We start from the raw sequence: 12,999 nt of genomic DNA on the forward strand, positions 1-12,999 counted from the left end.
CTCTCAAATGGCAGTCCATTACAAGTACGGAGGGAAGCAATGCAATACGAAACCAAACGCAGAGTGATACAACGCAAAAGAAAGCGCCGCAAAGCGAGGCAGTCTCAGATGGTAGTCAAAACCAATGCAGAGTGCCGGAATGCAATACAAAACCAGAACATTAAATGTATGTGAAGCCAGGCTTGAAGACCTAAGCCCAAAAGGGTGCAGGGATGAAATGCTGCAGGGGATCTCTATGGAAACAGAACTTTTAAGAGCAGAGCTGTCATCGTTACCTTCCTTGTTGGAGTAGACAGTGCAAGGTTTCAATATAGCAGGTTTGGATTGTGAGAATGGGAGAAAGCACAGTGGCTGTTTGCAAGGCTATGAAAGAGCAGAGCCCCGGTCTGGCAGTTTATCTGCAATGACTGCCAGGGCAAGCGAAGACCAGCAACACAATTCTTTCTTAGAACCTTCCTTGTTGGGCTAGACAGTGCAATGTTTCAATCTCGTAGTTGGGAGTGCGAGAGTGAGAGAAAGCAGAGCGGCTGTTTCCAAGGATAGGAAAGAGCAGAGCCCAGCAGCCTGGATCACTTCCACAAAGGCAACCCTCCAGAAACAGCTGTCAGGCAAAACACGCTTTAAGCTCCGATCACAAGATCAGAAGCGCTCAATGAGCTCTATGCTGAAGCGGCAAGGTATTAGAGAACCCGCGGACACCTACTGAGGTGGGTGCCAAGTGCAGAGCACCCTTGGGGCAGTAGAGAGACCTCTGGAAAGCACCATAGAGCAGATGGAATGCACACGACAGATGACACTAGGATGCAGACGTAGGCCAGAACATTCACATCCTGCAGGACGGACCCTGAGCCCTCTATCTGCCCCCAGACTTAACAGAGCCTCCATAGCCCTCTCAGCAGGCCTGATGTTAAACCCCTCCGCTGGCCTCACACCACCCACTGCTTTTGCCTCTCATCCTTCAGAGGACAGCATCGAGAATCCATCCTCATCAGGAGCACTTCATCCATCTACATGGATCTACATCCATCTACATCATCTACAGCCACTCCTCATTTATCAGCAGTCCTGGTTAACAGGGGAGGTCCCAGGTGACTGGAGGCTTGCCAATGTGACGCCCGTCTACAAGAAGGGCCAGAAGGAGGATCTGGGGAACTACAGGCCTGCCAGCCTGACCTCAGTACCAGGGAAGATTATGGAGAGGTTCATCTTGAGGGTGCTCACAAGGTACGTGCAGGACAACCAGGGTGTCAGGCCCAGCCAGCACAGGCACATGAAAGGCAGGTCCTACTTGACCAACCGGATCTCCTTCTATGACTAGGTGACCTGCCTGGTGGATGAGGCAAAGGCTGTGGATATTGTCTACCTGGACTTTAGTAAAGCCTTTGACACTGTCTCCCACAGCATTCTCCTCGAGAAGCTGGTGGCTCATGGCTTAGACAGGTGTACTCTTCGCTGGGTAAAAAACTGGCTGGACATCCGAGCCCAGCGAATTGTGGTGAACAGAGTTAAATCCAGTTGGCAGCCAGTCACAAGCAGCGTTCCCCAGGGCTCAGCAGTGGGGCCAGTTCTGTTTAATATCTCTATCAATGATCTGCATGAGGGGATCGAGTGCTCCCTCAGTAAGTTTGCAGATGACACCAAATTGGGTGGGAGTGTTGATCTGCTTGAGAGTAGGAAGACTCTGCAGAGGGATTTGGACAGGCTGGATCGATGGGTTGAGGTCAATTGTACAAGGTTTAACAAGGCCAAGTGCCGGACCCTGCACTTGGGTCACAAGAAGCCCATGCAATGCTACAGGCTTGGGGAGGAGTGGCTGGAGAGCTGCCCAGCAGAAAGGTACCTGGGGGTGCTGGTTGACAGCTGGCTGAATATGAGCCAGCAGTGTGCCCAGGTGGCCAAGGCGGCCAGCAGCATCCTGGCCTGTATCAGCAATAGTGTGGCCAGCAGGAGCAGGGCAGTGATTGTACGCCAGTACTCGGCACCGGTGAGACTGCACCTTGAATACTGTGTTGAGTGCTTTGGGCCCCTCGCTACAAGAAGGACAATTGAGGTCCTGGAGTGTGTCCAGAGAAGGGCAACGGAGCTGGTGAGGGGTCTCGAGCACAAGTCTGATGAGGAGCAGCTGAGGGAACTGGGGTTGTTTAGTCTGGAGAAGACGAGGCTGAGGCTCTCTACAACTACCTGAAAGGGCTGATCTCTTCTCTCACGTAACTAGCAATAGGACGAGAGGAAATGGCCTCAAGTTGCACCAGGGGAGGTTTAGGAAATTGGATATTAGGAAAAATTTCTTTACTGAAAGAGTGGTCAAGCATTGGGACAGGCTGCCCAGGGAAGTGGTGGAGTCACCATCATTGGAGTTGTTCAAAAAACTTATAGACGTGGCACTTTGGGACATACTTTATTGGGCATGGTGGTGTTGGGTTGACGGTTGGACTTGGTGATCTTAGAGGTCTTTTCCAACCTTTATGATTTTATGATGCCAGCAGAGAAGCCCTACAACACTGCCGATGCTTTACAGCAACCCAAGGAAAGTGACGGCTGTGGCCTGAGAGAGAAAGCTACCGTCAAAACCAGAATGAAGGATGCATGAGAAGCTGGACTTTAAAACCTCGACCCTTAGGGATGTGGGCATGAAACCCCAGAAGACAACTCTGTGCAAACAGAACTCTCCATGGTGGAGCTGCAGGCCCCACCTGGCTCGCCACTGCCAAGAGATGATGGAAACTAACGTCTCGCATTAGTAAAAAGCCTTAGGCCGCAAGCTGTGATCTTTCACCAAGATACTGATAAACTTATACTAAACTCTGACCTAGTTACATGAGGGAAGGCCCCCGAAACGGGTGTAAATTAGATAGATAAGACAGCCACATCCATCAGCTGAAGTTGCCTCCTCAAGAAAAGAAAAAGAACGGCCCACCTGGAGACAGTGAAAGGATCCAATGAGGAACAAGTAGACCCCAGACCCAAATACTACGACTACTGGACTGAACCGTCTCGCGAGGGGAGGGGAACTTACCAATTGTAAGGGTATAATTGCCTTTCCAGAGGCACCCAGCTCGAGCTGTTCTACACCGCTGTACCACCTAATAAATTCGTATGGCATACGTCATGTCGGAGATTCTGCTTTGGGAAACCTAGGGTCGAGCCTGAGGGAAGAGGAAGCGCCCGAGAGTGAGCGTGTGTGTGTGAGGAGTCAAAAGGGGCACCCGTCAGCTCACTGGAGTTGCCCGCTGCGAAGGGACTCTGATCCTAGCAGTTAAAGTCTCAGGTGGTGTGTGTGCGACTCCTTGATTGGTGTGTGAATGCTCGGGCAGTGGCTTCCCCCTTAACACTAGTGTTGTGCCAAAAAGGAAACTTGCTCCCTTTGCCTGCCCAAAGGGGACTGTTCCTGGACAGCCCTCTCCCCTCCACTAACTGCCCCTCCCTGCAATTCCCAACCTTGTCCCCTCCTCACAGCCCCTCCACAGCCCCAGGGGTGTGAACCCATTCTCAATTAAAAAACCACACTGGCTAGCTGGGACATTCATGAAGTCACCAGGTTCCTCTCCATCAGCTGCAATAAAAAACAAAAGACAAAGCGGTGCTGGCAGTCAGCATCACACTGGTCAATGCCAGCCTCTTCAACAGCACCCGCCTCCTCAAAAGCACCGTGGCGCTCTGCTCACCTGCTCCGCGCCGATTCCAAAGTTGGACGCTGTGGCCATCATTGCTTGTAGTGCCTAGGATACCAGGAGACACAAAATAATCATTGCGTGTGAGAAATCACCAGCCCTGTGCTCCTCCCTGCTAATACACAGAGCACCTCAAACCAGTCATAGAACGGTTTGTGTTGGAAGGGACCTTAAATATCCCCTAGTTCCAACCCCGCTGCCATGGGCAGCGACACCTTCCTCAGGACCAGGTTGCTCACAGCCCCATCCAACCCGGCCTCAAATACTTCCAGGGATGGGGCATCATACAGTTCCCAAGGCAGCCCACACAGCACCTGCAAAACCAAAGGTAAATGCTTTAAAAAGTTGCCATATACCGCTTTGCTATTAGACGCTGACCCGACTGACAACTGCCTCACCTTCTCAGACCGCTTCACCCCTCTGAGGCTGCATGTGGCACCTGAAAAAAAGAAGGCAAACAAACAAAATGTGCAAGAGGCACATGGAGAGAGACTGCCCGACACTGCAGCCTGCCCACAGCAATTCGTGTCTCCTACTCCTTTACCTTGACTGCTTGACCAACCTGCCTTTGCCGTTTACAGGTTGCCAGGTCATCAACAATAAAACATCTGAAAAACAACTACTACTTCAGCCCAGCTAGTCATTGCTTACCTTGCCTGAGACCGCTCCGGTGCCAATACACCGCTTTGCTCATCATTTCATACCTTCAAATTAAAAAAAACAAACCATAATGTAGTCATATAGCCACCAGACACATCTTCCCTCTGACACCACAAGCCAACCCACCTTCTTAGGGCACTCCGCTCACCTCCTGCATCGCTCTTTGCTGTGCATCTTGTCCCTCCGCATCTGAAAAGCGTTAAAAAAGCCACCCGGATGCAGAGCAATAGCTTAACAATTCCAGAGGTCTTGTTTCCATTTAGGAATACCATCTAGACTCCAACTACAGGCTGCCATTAAAAAAAAATAGACCAAACATTGTGTGCGTATGCGCTTAACACCTTTGAGATTCAATCTGCTTCACTACTGCTGAACAGCCCCTCCCAAAAGGCTCCGATCACCTCCATAAAACACTATTGAAATGACCATCCACGCAGTCTGACGACAGCTACTCAATCCAGGGTGACTGTACAACCTTTGCCTAAACAGTCAAGCCGTCTCGACACACTAACCATAGACTCTTATTGCTGTTGCGCCTGTCCCTGACTCCACGCCTCAGGCAGAGCAGCTCCACACCAAACACACACATGCACAGACCGACGCACTACACGGAACACCGCAAATAACGCAACGCAAAGATGAGAGAAAACTCTCAGCAAGAATAACAATTCCTGGACCAGAGGCGCTGCCGGGCAAGATGACCTGCGGGGCCGCAGAGGTGATGCGCTGCTTTCTCATCTCTGCAGTCAAAGGGGCAGGTTCTGGGATGGAAGGAAGGAAGAAAAACCTCAGTGTCTCTGCATGATGCAGGGCAGCTGTCAGTAAAGGCTGAGTCGTTTCACTGGTGCTTTAGGCAACAAGCCACTGTGTGGCTATTTCTGCCCTGTCTCTGGGAAGATTTTGTTATCACGGAGCAGGGCAGCCTCTTGGCAATCCCTGCAGTAAATCTGATGCCAGGCGGTAGGTGAAGCCGGGCAGTGCTGTGGCTCCTGCAGACGGGGCCTTGCTCTTAGCTGTGTGCGGGCTTTCCACTCCCCCCCCGGCTGTTGTGGGGGAGCACCTTTCCTAATTTTAATTCTTATAAAACCAGGCCCGAGGGACAGCACAGCGTTGGCCAGAGCTGGCTGTGCTGGCAGCTTGGCAGGAAACTCATGGGGTCGCACCGGTGCCGAGCACGATCCAGCCATGCAGCACCCACTGCTCCCCGCGGCGCTGTGGTGTCGGGAGGCAGCTGGCTGGGAAGGGGAAGCCAGAGCTGGAGGGAGCCGTGCTTTCCAGAGAAGGATTGTCCTCCACGCCTCCCTCTAACAGGGGCGATCCAGCCTCAGCCTGCGGTTATCTGCAGAGTGAGCAAAAGCCTGGGCAGGGGAGGGTCAGCAGGCAGCCAGCTCCCTGCCTGCGCTTGGCCTCTGCGCCGTGGAGACTTCACTGCCATAGCACCTACGCTTGCATTTTAGCCCTTGGTTTGGAGTGACTCAGGGGTGAAATTTCAATAAAAATAATCAAAAAATGTTGCAGACGACAAAAAGTAGGGCTAAAAATGTGTGAGTGAAGAAGCGAGCGCAGCTGCGGTGTGTGCACGCGAGGCGGGACCTGCCAGCGCCTCCCTGGGCTCTGGCTCTGCCGCTTCCTGGAGGACGGAAGAGCGGCTATTTTGCACGTCCCAAACCAAATTGGATTAAAACCAGGCAGTGCAGCAAGTGAAACCCGCAGCTTCATCTGAACCTTGTTACACTGAGGTAGCCAGAGCAGCGCAGTGGAATTTCATTTAGTTCTCCTTTCAGTTTGCAGGGAGACGTGGCAAGAGTTTCTACTAAGGCAGTAAATTCCTTAACAGACCTGCCTTTCTGCTGGTTTATGAAAGAGAGACAATATGAAGAAAGGGAGTTCAGGGAGGAGGAAGAGGAGAGAGGGGAAACAAAAGAATGAGCAAGCAAAAACTACTTTTCTGTTGGGTTTGATTTGCATCAAATACCAAAACTAGTAAATGTGAAAAAACAGATTTCCCTGCCAAGACAGGTAGGGAGAAAGGGGCAAGGTCTCCCCTGCTGGGAGGCACTTTCAACTTTCTATTAGCAAATCTGCAGTAAAGACTTTTCCCAGCTAAAACGTGAATTACTTGAGTGCTCAGACACCCTCTGAGCCTAGCTGCATTCCTAAATGTTGCGGAGTTGCCTGCGAAATCAAGCAGCGCTCGATTGCAGCACCTCGGCAGTGGGACTGTCCCTCCGCCAAGCTGCTGTCGTCCCCTGAGAGCACTCAGCCTGCAAAGTCCAGCGTGTTGGTGTAAACAGCCTCCGTCACTTAAGATAACAATATTTATCATTGTTTATTTGCATTTGAGGGCGTTACAGAGCACTGGGTGCTGCGGGATGGGTGCCCATAGGAAGCCCACGCTCTGGTACAGGGGAGTTAATTGATAAAAGCCTTGGAGCTGTAGCAGCATCTCAAGAACACCAAGGGAATGTGGGATGTTGCTTCTATCCTGTCACATGCAACATCGTGCCTCTAAGTAGCAATAAAATAGAGGAGCTTGGGGAATTACGCCCTAAAATGCTTCTCTAATCCTTGGGACAAACTTAGCAGGTAACTGGCCCTGTCCAGCCTGTGCTGGTCAAGAGAAAAAATGCCTCAAACTAACTTCCGTGATTATCCCACCCCGTGAAGCGTAATTAATTTGAGGGTCCAGGGGTTTAGTCTTGCATCAAGTCCAATGAGGTGCTTCCGCTAGCAGCAGAGGTTGCGAGCCCCCCGTGCTTCAGACGGCGTCAAGCTGGGAGCAGCACTGAGCGCTTGGGAAGGCACAAGCAGGATTGGGAAAGAACTGTGGCAGGTTGGAGGAAAGGTTGGAAAATCGCCCACCTTTTTTTTTTTTTTTTTTTTCTTAAAGGTAGGTGCTAACTGCAACACAGAGCTGAGCAAATACAGGGGGAGCAACAGGCTCTGCAGTAGAGACCTGGGGCTTCTGATGCTTCATGAAGCAAAGATGCGTCAACAGCAACACTGTTTTGTGAAAAACACAAAAGTCACATCAGGTTGGATGAAGGGTTGTGCATAAGAGGCACAAAGATCCCTTGCCCTCGGCGCTCACAAGGTTATAGCTGGAATATTGTCTCTTGCTTGTCCACAGCGTCCTTGGAAGCTAAATACTGCTGTGGCCATCTGGTTATTTCCTAGCACGGCTGAGCAACGGTGCTGCAGGACTCTGACCTATAAGAAAAGCTGAAACAAAGCAGGGCTGAACTTGTGCATGTCACGCAAATAAAACACAAAATACCAGGCTAGTGTTGCTGCCCTAGCCATGAAGAAAAAGCGCTGAATAGTAGCGGTAATGAAGCACCTGACTAGGTTCTCTGCAACAGCATTTGTTGGTAGAGATGATCATCAGTTGGGAAAGGCAGCGCTGAAGTTTTGGGAGACCCATTGCGTTGGAGGGAGGCAGCTGAGCCAGTCTGCGTGCAAGGGAGAGGGCCTCAGCACGCTGTGTGGAGGCTGAGCTGAGATTCGGAGCAGGGCCCATGTCTGCAGGGGAGCGAGCGGTCTGTATCCAATTAAAAATTGGAACAGCTCCTCTGCAGGGACCGAGGAAGAGCTTTTCTTCTCTCTGAAGCAGTGAGCTGGAGGACGAGGACGCTGCTGGGAAGGAGCAAGAGGCGTCCCAGCAGCTGAGCTCACCTCTGCCTCGGTCTGCAAAGCTGGGGGCTATATAAGTGCATTTTATTGCTTGAAGTGGTGAGACTTCAATGTGCTGCCTGCTACAAAAGCAGACGACTGCAAGCACTTAATGCAGCACCCAGTCTGAAAGCCTTGCTGGTAATATGCTTAAAATGTGGCAGTAAGGGAATCTCCACCAAGGGAGAGGGGCTGCTGTTGCAATGAACTGCTGGGGTTATTGCATGGGCAGAGATGTTGCTATGCACAAAGAAATAACTTCTTCCTTTTTAACTTGCTGCGTGGACATGGTAAGCACAGGGCTCTTTGTGAAATGCTTATTTAATGGTGGATTACGCAGGATGGTAAAATCCAAGGTTGGGAGGAGGTTTCCCTTGAGCACAGGATACTCAGCAGAAGGATGCGGGCTGCTCATCAAAAAATGAGTCTCCAGAGAGCTCCCAAGGGTGTGGGAAGGAGAAGGGACCCATAAACCAGCTCTGCTGCCCCTCTCTGTCCTTGTCCTGCGATGGATAGAGGAGCGGAGCCAGCTCTCACGCTGGGCTAGCTCTTCAAGTAACTTCCACTAAGCCAAATGGACTGCTGAGCATGGCCCGGATTTTGCTGGCTTTTGTTTTTAAGTGTTCCCAGCTGTGTGGCCCCTGGGTGCCAGCACAAAGACACTTTCCCGAGCGCTGTGTCCCAGCGTGACACTCGAATGCAAGAAGCATGGGGACTTTGCCAGCAGATCCCCCCTCCCTCTCCTGCCCTCACCTCCACCTGGACAAAGCGGCTGCAGGCTGGTGGCCACAGTGGGCTCCAGCTTGCTCACGGTGCTCTGGTAGCTCCTGGTGTGGATAAGATGGTTGGTGGCATCCCCAAAAGAAGGGCTTTGCCCAGGCAGGACGAGGTAGCCCCAGGGCAGAAAGGGAGCAGCCCTACAGCTCTGCTTCACCCGAGCCAGGGCAGACCCGTGGAGTGCCCCGGCATCCAGGCAAAAGCTGCTGACTTTGGCCTGATGCCGGCTTGTGCTGGGAAAACTACTCCTGGAGTCAACCAGGCAGACGAATTGAGGTGGGATTCTCCTTGTCCCCAGTTTCCATCTGTCATTGGAAGCAAAGCTGAGATTTTGGGGTAAACTCATCTTGGGAGGGTGCTGTGAGCCAGCCTGGTGAGATCCTGCTGCTGGGAGACCGGGAGGGCACCCAAAAAGCTGTGGTTGCTGAGCTGGTGGCAGACCCGTGTCCCACTGCTGCCACCAACCCAGCACTTGGACAGGTATTTTTTTATTGTGAAATACCAAGGTCTGGCTGACGGGGCGGAAGGAGCCGCAGCGTTACGAAAACGCTGCTCCGATGGAGGCTAAGTGGTTGCAGACACTGCTTTTCAGACACCGTCACCAAATTCAGCATCCAGTTGCCCTAGGAGGAACTTGTCGATCCTGTCGGCAATGGGATCAGCCCTTGTAGATCCTGCTTTGGGGACAAAATCACTCTTACAGGAGTGCCCATTTCTCTCCATCCCCATGAAGGAATCCCGAGGCCACAATGGAACATGACATGCCAAATCCCAGCTCTGAAACAAGAGGATCCTGCGCTGAAAGCTCCTGCAGGAGGTGCAGCCAACCCAGTAAACCCCAAAACAAGCAGTCTTGTGGCACCCCCCAAAATGTGTTTTTTTTCTGCCCTTGTTTGGCTGCCTGCTCCCCGAAGGGGATACCCCAGGGCTGGGCCACCCCGGCACAGGGAGCAGGATTTATCCCATCCCCTCCTGCCAACCCTGCCTCAGGAGGGGCCGCGGGTGCATCCGTGTATGAGCAGAAGATCCCCCCAGCTGGTAACTCAGCACCTGGCATGGGGAAACACCAGCACAAAGGTTGTCTGTGTCAGTGGGGTTTGCTGCCCGTCTCCCGGATGATGCAACGCTTACCTGCATCATCCCGTGCCGTTTTGTTACTGTGAACCCTTGCCCAAGGTTTTGGTTTTTTTGAGCAGCTATTCAGTATTTTTTCTTCATCATTCACTACGCATCCCCAAGTTTTCTTTACTGCACACTAGCCCAACCCTGCTCTGTGCACCATTTCCTCATGGCCTTTCCTCCGTCCTCCATCACCAGGGCAGCCAAGAGCTCCTCGGGCTTTGAACAACTCTCCCCAACGTCCCTCCGACGAGGATGGCACTGCAAGCTCCGTTTCCCGGGTGGGAACCGAGAGATTTAGAGCAAAAACTGGAGACAGCTTCTGGATACCCGCTGTGGGAGGTGTGGGGCCGGGCTGCCTTCCTAGAGGTGTGAACGTGCCGGGGCCATGGCTCCTCGCGTCCCCTGCCAGCAGCGCTGGCTCAGCAGTCTGGCAAGTGCCGTCCCGCACAGCCGATGAGCTGTGGGGACCACGGCGGGGCTGTGATGGCGGCCGGGGGCTGCAGTGGGGGTGGGGGGGTGTCACCACGGCGCCGGGGGCCGCGCGGGCGCCTCGCCCGCTTGAGGCGACGACGGGGCGGAGCCACGGGACCCGGACGGGACGACCCAGGCCCCCTGGTCCGAAAGGGGGTGTGGCCGGCGAGGGGGTGCGGCGCGGTGACGTCACCGGGGCGCTGATTTGCATACGGCGTGCGTGCCGCTAAGGTGGGCGGGCGGTCGCGCTGGGGGTGGCGGATGCAAGATGGCGCCGTGCGGACGTGTCTGGGGCCGCTGCCCAGGCCCGGCGCTTCTGCTCCTGGCGCTGGCGGCGCGGGTGGCGGCGGGCGGCCCTCCTCCCGCGGGCCCCGCCGCTGTGGGCAGCTTGGCCTTAGCGGGGCAGGCGGTGGGGCCGGGCGCGGCGGGCCCGCGGGGTCCCCGCGGCGGCGGCGGCTCGGGCAGCGGGTGGAAGCTCTCGGAGGAGGCGGTGTGCCGGGAGGACGTGGTGCGGCTCTGCTCCAAGCACAGCTGGGCCAACAACCTCGCCGTGCTCGAGTGCCTGCAGGACGTCCGCGAGGTGAGCGCCGGGCGCCGGGCCGTGCCGGGCCTACGCGCGGCGGCGAACAAAGAGCGGAGCTGCGCGCCGCTCGCTCCCCTCGGCCCCGCCGCCGCTCCTGAGGGGAGCGAGCCCGGCCCGAGCCTCTGTTTCTTATTCACCTCGCGATTTTTGTTCTTAAAAAGCGGGGTTTGCGTGCAGGCCGGTGCGGTCCGCGCTTCCCGCGCTGCGCCCCTGGCGCTGTGGAGCGTCGCGTGAGGGGGACGGGCCGGCTGCGGGGAGGATGGGGACCGTGAGACGAGCCCGTCTTCTGCCGGCAGCCCTGTGGGGTTTGCAGCTGTGGGACTCTGGGCTGCCACCCTAGCAGCGACCTCCTGGGAGGGAGAGGTGTCGGTGGGATGGCTTTGTTTTGGCTTTGGTGCCTGACGCGGTTATTCTCTTTCCAGAGGTCTGCCCCCGTAGTGCTGAGGAAAGTGCGCCTTGCTGGTAGCAGCGGTGACCTCAGAAGGTGTTTTTTTTCAGGCTCCGATTCCCACCTGGGTGGAAAGCTCAGCTGCAGAGGTGGTTGGTCTCCAGGACTTGCTTGTGCGTGTATGAAACCAGATCTATACAATCCTTAGACCTCACTTAGTTTATGTGGGGAAGTTGGCTGGGCAGGCCGTTGTTCCCAGACATTTGCTGTGAGTGGCTGAAGTGTAACTGAAGAAATCCCCCCCTGAGTTGCCACCTCAGTGTCTCTTCTAGCCCCATCCCTTCATTCACTCGTTGATGGTTCTTGTTGTGTTTGAAGAAGGGGGAAGCGTTTTTGGTGAGCTGCTGTGGTGTTGACGTCTGTTTAGTTCTTGGTTTCTCTGCTGCAAAGTCCAGGAACGTCAGGCTGGATCAGTTTTAATGGTGTTTTATCAAGTGGAAATGTAGTCAGGAAAAACCTGTGCTCATTCCTCATCCGTTATTGCAGCGACAGCAGATGGCAGTGACTTAATGGTTACTGTCCTCAAGGGGAGTCTTTAACCAGTAAGTGTCAGTGATTTACTTCCGGGCTTAAAATGCAAAAATAATTTAGATTTTTATCTAACACCATCTTTTTTAATTTTGGGCAGGTAGCTTAGTCAGGTACTTGTGGCAGGCCTCTTAAATGAGTCCTAATGCAACATTCACGACAGTCATAAAACCATCTGATGTTTGCTTTATGAATAACTTGTCCCTTAATGTTCCTTCTGCCTGTCTGGGCCCTTTTGGCCCCTCTGTTAGGGAGGCACCATCTCCTAGACAAGCTCAGAAGCTGTGCTTACAGGTGGTGGCTCATTAAGCTAGCAGCCTGCCAAAAAGGCAAGCTCTTGTTCCTTACTTTGGAGTTGTGTGGCCCCTCCCTTCTCTTGTCATCGTTTCAGTGCTTATTGGTTTTCTGCCATCTTAGTGTGGTGGACCTTTTTATCGTCTGTTTTTACCAGCTTTCTACCGGAATAGTTTTGTCACTTTCCTGAGTGAGGGGGGTGAGTGCAAAGGCTAGGGCACAGGGGTGAGCAGGGAGAAGCAAAAGATGAAGGGATGCCTCGCATCACACACTATTTTCAGCAAGTGCGAGCCCTTATTTTGGTTCTCCGCTGTCTTCTGAATGTTCTATGTTGCTTGTGGTTTTCCTTTTCTCCTTTCAAAGCCAGCCAGTAGCTGTCAGTAGCTTGCTGGCTGCTGATCTTGCCTAGCTGTAATGCTGTCTGATATCCAGTGCCGAAGGTGACTCTCTTACTGGGGTGACATCCCAGGTGGCGATAGGACGTCTTGGGATCATTTTGGATGGAGTTTTCTCTCCAAAGGTGCCTGTCTGCAGCCTTGTCTTTATTTGTCTGTTGGCCTGTAAAGAGCCAACACACAGGTGGTCTTAGACTCAAAAGTTTGCCCGTGTGGTGGGCTCTATCCTGATGTAAGAATGACTTCCTAGAGTGCTGCTCTGGGAAGTGAATTAAAATACCTGACTTCTGAGCATCGCCACTGTTTAACTCTTGATCTTTAACCTCTGGCTAAAAGTCATGAGTTGCAAATGCTGGGTAGCACATCGAGTGGTGGGGA

General features: G+C 53.4%; 1 protein-coding gene across 1 annotated transcript in view; it reads left to right on the plus strand.

Annotated features, from left to right (window-relative positions):
- Positions 1-10,641: 10,641 nt before the first annotated feature.
- Positions 10,642-12,999, plus strand: part of GLG1 (golgi glycoprotein 1) — a gene marked incomplete at its 5' end in the record, with an annotated part of 81,848 nt that continues 79,490 nt past the window's right edge. The window contains one exon of the mRNA XM_082005480.1: positions 10,642-10,953. Coding sequence (XP_081861606.1) covers positions 10,642-10,953 — 312 coding nt within the window. The remainder of the gene's footprint in view (positions 10,954-12,999) is intronic.

Source organism: Phaethon aethereus, assembly GCF_964289735.1.
Source record: "Phaethon aethereus genome assembly, chromosome: 13".
Taxonomy (NCBI): Eukaryota; Metazoa; Chordata; class Aves; order Phaethontiformes; family Phaethontidae; genus Phaethon; species Phaethon aethereus.